Source organism: Bombus huntii, chromosome 1 (assembly GCF_024542735.1).
Source record: "Bombus huntii isolate Logan2020A chromosome 1, iyBomHunt1.1, whole genome shotgun sequence".
NCBI classification, from domain to species: Eukaryota; Metazoa; Arthropoda; class Insecta; order Hymenoptera; family Apidae; genus Bombus; species Bombus huntii.
Genome location: NC_066238.1, coordinates 20,985,942 through 20,994,984, shown reverse-complemented (window position 1 = coordinate 20,994,984; position 9,043 = coordinate 20,985,942). Strand labels below are relative to the sequence as shown.

Genomic DNA, 9,043 nt, shown 5'->3' with positions numbered 1-9,043 from the left:
TGTTCCCGATTTTAAAAAGATTACAAATTACAAATTTAATGTCTTTTTGGTGGAATGATATTTTCGTTTATTCAAACATATTTAAATAAATTTAATGAAATCTAACTCGAATCTGATTCAAATGTAACAGAATCTAACCTAACCTCTTTGATAAATTTTTCGGCTCCCCGAATTTCTTTTAATGATTGTTGAGAATTGTAGATCTTAATCGCCGAAATAAAAGTAAAGGAACGTTAAGATTACATTTAGAATTTATATTAAAACAGTTTTAGATTTATTTAATAAATGATTTGCAGGATCTTCGTCGATATACATTTACACGCGTCTCAGCACTCTCTTTGTCTCGCCATCTATACCACACCACTAGCGGAACAGTTGCATTCATCTGTTTTTCGAGACGCTGTGCACACACATACTTCCATACATTCATATTCACATACGTGTGTCACTACTACGCGGATAATCTAGTCTAGCACACAAAATTATACATATCTCAATAATGACAAAATAAAGCTTCAAAAGAAAAGTCAAAGTTCGAGTCAAATAGTCAAAACCAAGGAAAGTAACTAAATAGCGTAATTACATTTAATAATTAATCAATATATTTTTTACTGAGTATTAGTATCAAATTAAACTTTTTCTTCCGAAATATTTATACAAATCGTATTTGTAAGTACAGCATCATTGATAGATATATAATTTCTGATCAGCCGCATGTACAATCTCTGATGAAATATATAATCTTCATGTATCTGTTGCATGAGTCGAAACAGAATACACATTGTTTAAACCTATGTGTGAACTCTAAAAGTTTTGTGTTGAAAGCTCTTCGTAAATAGCTGAAAAGACAAATCCTGTATGATCCAATCGCAAAATCGGATCATCGTGTGCCATTATATGAAAAAGTTGGGACGCAACACGAAGCCCTCCGGTCCATTGGGATATACGCGTTGAGATATATATTTTGTTATTTCTACAAATATTTATCATGTGTGCTCGCGCAGGATCGCACGTATACGTTTGTATGGAACAAAGACATAAATACCAGAATAGATAGGGGCAGATTTCCGGAAGTAATTGTGCTTCGTATGAATCGAGAATGTTCGGTGATTTCGCGTATTTTTGCCGAATCTTTCAATTGGGGGCAAACAAAAGTTCCTCGTAAATAATACGAACAATTGTGAGAGCAGTTTCATTTGGAAGCGTTTTAGCGCGAAAATTTGGAAAACTTATAATCGTATATTCGTGTTATAAAAATTTAATCGATAAGAATTTTTCTTAAAATAAGGAAGATAATTTATCGTCGAATTCAGTATATGCAATTAATTGTATGAATAGTTCTTGTACGATTGCGCAATTTCTACTTGAATTAGTATAATGCAATTTTGAAATTGTTAACGTTCAAATGAAATTAATTTCACACAGTATTATAATATATATATTTTCGAGTTATATTTTATAGCTAAAGTTGATGTGGTTGACAGAGTTCGCTAAACAACGTCATATTTGTTGGACGTAAATTAGTACATATTTGATGGAATGAAATTTCATCGAGATTTACTTTATCGACAGAGATCTTTGAGCTCCATTGTTTAATACGATAATGATTTTATGTGCTTACATGTGAGCGAGTGTAATCCACGCAACACGTTAATCATCGATTACCAGCTTAAATCCTGCATTATGCACTGTTTTGTACATCCCTGGAATTTTCCTCGTTCGGGTCATATCATCCTGTATTGCAAATGGAACATTTGGTGAAATGAAAATTGTATTAAATTGTATTCTATTGTGTTAGATGCACCGCGTGGCTGGTGACCCGCTGTAATTGAAGGGGCTACTACAATAAGGAAGCAGCTCCATTTTTTAGTAATTTCAGTAAATCAACATTGCGCTAAATACGTACATTTTTTAATTTCTTTTAAACTGTACCAATATAATCATGAAAATGTTGTGTGCAACACACATATTACATATACTTACAACAAAGATTTTTTCAAGTATTCGGATATATTTCTGAACCACTGTATATATTTCTTGCTCTTCTAACGAATACAGTTTTAGGTTACCCCTTTGTTGTTGCAAACTTTTCAGTTGGGAAATGATCGTGTTAGAAAATTGAGTCACTCGCGTATGCTCTTTTAGCCGGTCGACCAATTTCCTGTAACATGCATCCCCTGTGTAGCCTGAGTCGTCTACGTTCGAACGGCTTCCGTCTAGCTGATATATCCGAAATTTAATACCAGCCGACCCGGCTCATACGGCTCAGTTGATGATCGATTGTTAACGTAAAATTAAGTTTTTTAAATCAGGTCTCACTATTGTGCCATTGACGAGGCTCTAAGTGGAACTTCACCGTCTTTTCCTTCTTACTTCGTATTGGCTTACGTGCCTTATCTGTGTTCCTTATATTCTATGAAAGTGCTATTTCACTGGGACCTACATTTACCGACGTCCTATTGAAAACTCGCTTCCAATCTTTAATTTCTGTGCTCTATGACCCGTTTATTCGTTTATTCTTACGATGTCTCCTCTTTGTCGCGGCAGGTTCTTTATTCTGCCGGTTAATGACACGAAGAACAGAAGTATGGGCGAATATATGCCAGAAAATGTTACACTAAGATCCTCTTACATAACTGAAATAATATTAATGAAATTTTACAAGTTATAAGATATACGTTCATCAGAATTAATAAGTTTTCTTACATAACAAGTTTAGTAACGAAATAAGCAAATAATAAAATAACTAATTATAATTAAAGTAAACATCTTAACTCTCCCAAATTGTAAAAATTGTATAAATAGATTTCTATAACTTACGAAATTGCAAATGATCTTAATTTGTAATTTGTCAATTCACTAATATTATTAGTTATAAAGTTAATAGAACGTAATGGAATATTATTAGAGGTTACATAGGGATTACTATAAGCGAAACTTCAAAAACAGATTGCTTTTTACATTAACCCTTCGGGGTTAAAAACAAGCGTTGTAGTTAATCATAATATGTATGGCAAACTACGTGTCTCTGACGGTTACTAACATAATTTGTTAGCATAACCTATATTACATATCTTCATCTGATGCTGGATTTTATTACAGCAGAATATGTTACGTGAAATCTGGAAATACCGAAAAATAAATTGTAAATAAAATCTAGTCATATATTATTTTAGCTCGATCAATTCCCAGTAAATTTATGCAGCACTTAGTTTTAGCATCATATAAAATAATCACGTGATAGACATTGAAATATACATATTTCCTGCCCGTATATTTAAACAGTTACCTTTCCAATCGGTGGGTTGTTTTGAATATTATCGCCTTTTCTTTGATTTATCTTGAACAAACATAATTCTATTGAAATTCAATCTCCTTTTTACAATAAGCACAAAGTAAGGAGCTCCAAATGCCATTTATGGATCATGAGAGATATAATAAGGTCATTTAAAAATCATAGTTCAAAATTAGATAAATTCTCTCAGCATAAAATCTTTCTATGGCCATTAGGCGATATTAAAATTAGAAGAAGTTCATCGGGTTAAAAATTAGATCGGTTGATATAACATGCGTCTTATCGCGCGAATAATTGGTTCGGCCCCTTCTTCTACCCTTACTACATTTTCCAATAACTATCTTTTCTCATCCCATATAATTTCATCGGACATTTTTAATTCATATTCTACCAGCGTAATCGATATTCGACTGAAATAACAGAAAGAAAAGTAACGGAAAAATATTTTTCACAGGTCGTAACCGCGCAGAGATACCAATTGAGAGAGGCGAAAAGTGGCCAGCAGCAAGTGCACAAAAACAGTTAGAGCGACAAAGAGGAACAGGCGGAAACGGTGGCGCACGCATTTCGAGGAAATGAATGGACGCGGTAACTACGAGACCATCCCATCCAGAAGGAACTCCGACTGATTCTAGACATTAAATGTACCCTCAGGAATTCAGGTTTCGCCCGAGGCTCTCGCGAATCTGGGATGGCTTCGAGCAATGATGATATCGGATTAAGCCCGGCTAACAAGTTCGCCGACGTTCTATCGTCCGTAAAAGTAGATAGGTTTTAAATCGAGTCTTGCTCCGGGAACAAGGCAACGTTGTAACGCCGTTACCACGGCGAAATAATCCGAGGCTTATTGAATCCCGATGATATAATGGAAGTACACGAGCCGAAGCGGTAATAGTTGGTCGTGTGTAGAGCCTCTCTTCTACCATATAACGAAGTAGAGAAAATCCGTAAAGAAGGTCAGCTTTAGTATATGTTGTATATGCTATGTGTGTGGTTCTATACCGTTGATAGAAAGCAGCAACAACAGCAACGGACAGAGAATATAGTCAACTGTAGTCCTATCTTAATTTCTAACGTCCATTCAGCTGGGTCCGTTTATCGACGAATCGCGTGGAAACTTGGTTTCACAGAATTCTCTTCTAAAATGTAGAGATATATATATACACATATACAAGTATAGCTAACGGAGAGAGAGAGCGAGAGAGAATTCGAAGCGTTTTAGGAGGGATCCAACTGTTCGGAGGACGAAGTAAATTGACCACGAAACCGCTCCCAAAGATCAGGCCAGTGATATAGTTACTATCTGAAGGGTGGAAATGCAACAGATGCCGTTGATAACCAACACCGCAACAGGGGAATCCGCCAAGAACGCATAGACTACTAGCCCGCCATCGCCGCCGCCGTCGTTGTACATTTAGGAATGTAATATTTGACTCAGGTTGCACACCTCGTCAGGCAAGACTCGTTGCGAGATTGGCCGCGCAGCTGTAATATCGACGGAGGAGATTTTTAAAGAACGCACTGAGCCAGAGGGCAGAGAAAATATAGGGATTCGTTAGAAGAAGATACATAGACGTCTTCACAAGTGTCCTTAGAACGTTGAGTGCACTCGTCGTCGCGTGCATGCGTGCCAGCAAGCTCTCTCGTTTCCTACTCATGGTTATGGAATGAACCGATGCCCGGCTGAATTCTCCAACTGTCAGTGCTTTAGGTTCTACTACTATCATCGAGCATCATCATGACCCCGATGATGCGTCTGCTCCTGTCGACATTGCTGATGGTACTGTCCTCCTGCTCGATCCTTCTTTGTTCAGCGAGCGGCGATGGTGGACCTAATAGCCCTATTTTTAACCTGGACAACACCGCGTTAGAGAAAAACCTCGCGGCCATATTTAACAAGGTAGCGCACAGCTCGGCGACCACAAAACGCAGCGTGCCCGCCTATGATGCTCAAGTTTCGGCCAGTACAACGTTGTCGACGGTACCGTCGCCTTTGACGACCACTACCACGACCACAACGACGAGCTCGTCGATACCATCCGTCAGGTATCCTCCTGTTCCTCGAGCGACCATGTCGCCGGCCTTCCGCGAACTGCCTTCGTACGCTCCCCCGTCTCGCGCCCTCTTCACCCCTCCCCTGCCTCCCGAGTACCTTCATCCGTTTGCAAATAAGCCAACGCTGAGAGGAACCAACTCGGATGTTCATTCGGGTCTCAAGAGACCGGTACCACCACCGAGCGGCACGCCAGCCCATGAGAGGATACCCATTAGGCCTCCCGATCTTCAGGGTCCCTCTCAAGTGCCAGAGAGACACTCTCATTCTAGAAACAAACCGTTGAATACGCCCAGTAAGGAGCAGAACGTGGTAGAGTCCAGCGAGCTGGACAGAAGGAACAATACTAACGAGTTTGTACCTACTCTGCATTACCCAAGCATCTCGAGAATATTATCTGGCAGCAACGGTCGTAAACAAGATATTCCAGAGATACTTTTGAAGCCTCTGGCCACGAAGAGCCCGGCGCAAAATGCGCCGGTAATTCCAACTACCGAAAAGATGACGACGCCGTCTACAACAACGACCAGGACGTCTAGCACGTTAGATACTTCCAAATCTGTTACACAACCGACGATTTTCAATTTGCCTAATACCAGGAGGCATGACGATGACAGTTATCACGGGCTCAGGAATGAAAACGGCTTCAAGACAGAGAACATCGAGATAGTGGACACGGAAAGGCTTCCGTATCCCCAACCACAACCTCCTGCTCCACCTCCTAAGAGGCCCAACGAGGCTGGTGACCGCATTGTACCTCAAGTTGACACGCATCCCCTTGAGTCCACCTGGCGGATCGCTTGGTTCCTCCACGTGTACGTCACTGCGATCTTGTTCACGCTAATGGCTCTATACTCGATCTACAAGATCGTTCGTTTCAACGAAGCAACGAATCTACTCATCCAGTCGTACTTCCTCACGGTTCATCTGCTTCTCACCATCGTCTGTACTTTAAGGTGCTTTCACCTGTTCTACGACGCTTACAATTTAGGCCATTCACTGCCCGAGCCTCTGTCCCGAGTGCTCATGTACCTACCAGCACCATTATTATCCACCGCGTTCGCCACCTTGGTGCTATACTTAGCTCGTTGCTCAGAGGCCCCATCTTTAAACAACAGGTTTCTGTCGCCAGCTGCATTGGTATTGTCCTCTACGATACACATAGTTCTCTGTGTCTCCCTGCACGTGTCCACGCACGTGCTTGGCTATCCGGATGAGGCGAAGATATTGCCGTTGATCTGCCAGTGCATCTATATCATCGTCTGCGTGATCCTTGGCCTAGGCTACATGTACGTCTACCGGGTGGTACGCTCGCAGATCCTGTTAACAAATAACAAAACGGCAGGGACGAATCACATAGTCGGTGCTGATCCTACCACGATGGCCTTGAGCACTGCCATCACTACCAGTATCGCTACCGCCCTATTCTTCATCGTGATGGGATTCGTCCAGTTGTATGGCATATTTGGGAATGTCCAGGAAAGACCACAATCGCATCCATGGCTATGGTGGGGCTGGCAGTTCTCCGTTAGGCTACTCGAACTAGCAGTATGCGGTTTACTCGCCTGGGTAGCCAGTCTATCCCAGTACCCGTTGCGGGAGAAACAGCTGCAACAACACCCGGTCCATTCTGGCTTCGCTCTGTTTCCATGCGGTAGCTCGACCTCCACCGAGAATATGGACGACGTGCTTTACCCAGCTATCTGTAGCACCAACCAGGCGATCCAGAATTACACGATGAGAACCGGGAAACAGGTTTACGACGATAGCTTCCCGCTGAACACGCTGCCCGAACATTTGAACATATCAGGTATCGATGCGCGCGCGCTACCGTGTGATTCAACGTTACGAGCTGAATCAACGGGCGAATTACTTCTCGTTTTCTGGTTCGTGAGAGAATTTTCTAACCTCTTGCGGGTCCTACCAGCGTTTCCTTCTTTTTCCTCTTAAATTGCATTGAAGCGTGACAAGCAGATTTGAAAGAGAGTTCGTTAATTTTTGTGTATCTCGTTTAAAAGTAAATTTTTACGTAAAAAAAAATTTTTTTTTGTAGAATACGAGTAAAAGAAGTTAGTTCGCTCTTTTAATTTCTAGAGAAAAACAAAGATCTGCTTGTTTTTAAAGCAGTTTTACGAAAACATAGTTACATAATTCTCTGGAGCAGGAGGATGTTCGCAGAAGAATATTTCATAATACTACATAAAATACTTGTTGAAATGAGAAATGAAATTGTTGTTTTTTTCTAATAATCTTGCGAGATATAGAACGATAAATTAGGTCATCCGGAGCAACGTGCTGTTACAGTTCGTGCCCTGAGAAGAGTTCAGAACGCTGACTCGCGGTATTAGTACAATATTGAAACCCCGAAATCAGCAGTTCTTTTTACGCTTTGTCTTCTAATCGACACGCTATTACCTCTAAGATGGCACGACCGGAATAGCGTATTGTCCGAGAACATTGATTTTTTTCTATTCGTGTGTCCGTTTTAGAATCCAACGTAAGTGAACAATTATTTCAAGTATCATTTCAAGTACCCTTTTCTTCGTGTCCATTCGAAAAAATTCGATAATCTTAGTAATTTAAAAAAATAATTTTCATCGCGCACACTTTTCTGTCAAACCCTTTCTAGGACCTACACTTAATGGCGCGTTAACATGTCATAAAATGTCATATCCGCTTTCCATTAACAAAGCTCCCATACCAAAGAAAAACAAAACTAGAGATATAACAAATAACTCTTCCGCGTATTCGGGCACTCAAATTATTGGTTTACCTAAACGAGATACACCACGAACCGTAACGAAGCGAAAGAAAAACAAAAAAAAATTGGAAACATAATAAACAAACAATTTCCCTGCCAAGCATGGGACTATATATGCTGAATAATATGGTCGTTGTTGCAGGTACTTTTGAGAGGCATTCCATTCGCAAGTCAGGTACCATGGGCCATTTCCCGCACGAAGGTCGCGGCTCGTTAAACCGGCATGGTAATGGGATACAAACTCTAAGGAACTCCGAAAGTCGCGGCAGACACACGCCTGTGCAGCAGGGAGGCGGTGGCGGTATCCACGAGCAAACACCGACCACAGGCTCTACGATGCTCGTTGACGAGGATGGGTTCGTCAGGTTTCGTAGTCTAGGAGCAGAGGACGACGAACTGTCGGATACACCGAGCGTTGTTGGCACCCATGGTAGAGGAAGTTCGCTGGCCGGAAGCGTGAGATTCAACGCGAGACACCCAACGCTGCAGCATCAGCATCCTCATCAGCACCAGCATCAACACTCGCTGCAGCATCCGCATCAGAGTCAGCATCAGGCTCACCATCAGTTGTACATCAATACGTAAAAGTCTATTGTTCCAGGTGTTCCAAATTATAACTTCTCGTTCCCGTCGACTCGGTGAGTTTTATTGAAAACTAAAAATAAGTATAGGTTTTAGGAAAAGAGGTGATTGATATATGTAAACAATGTTATACCTTATTGTAGAAGTCATCAGTATTGTATGTTTTAAGTTAGAAATGAACTTTTCCTTATAGTTGTAATAAGTTTAATAGAGAACTGGAAATAACCGGAGACTGTCAGGGAAAAAGTGATTGACATGTAAAGGAAATGTCGTATATAGCTTTTATTATACCTCATGATAGACGTCGGTCGGTGTTTCATATTCTCAATTCGAACTAGATCTAACTTAAAGT

General features: G+C 40.7%; 1 protein-coding gene across 2 annotated transcripts in view; it reads left to right on the top strand.

Moving 5' to 3' along the window:
- The window catches only part of LOC126873613 (uncharacterized), a 123,489-nt gene that overhangs the window by 110,907 nt on the left and 3,539 nt on the right, over positions 1-9,043 (top strand). The window contains exons 3-5 of one of the 2 annotated variants that reach the window (XM_050634780.1): positions 3,750-3,883; positions 3,950-7,158; positions 8,252-8,747. In XM_050634780.1, coding sequence (XP_050490737.1) covers positions 5,034-7,158; positions 8,252-8,694 — 2,568 coding nt within the window. In that variant the 5' untranslated portion in view covers positions 3,750-3,883; positions 3,950-5,033 and the 3' untranslated portion in view covers positions 8,695-8,747. Of the gene's footprint in view, positions 1-3,749; positions 7,159-8,251; positions 8,748-9,043 lie in introns of both variants that reach the window. The other variant, XM_050634702.1, reaches the window with a different exon arrangement.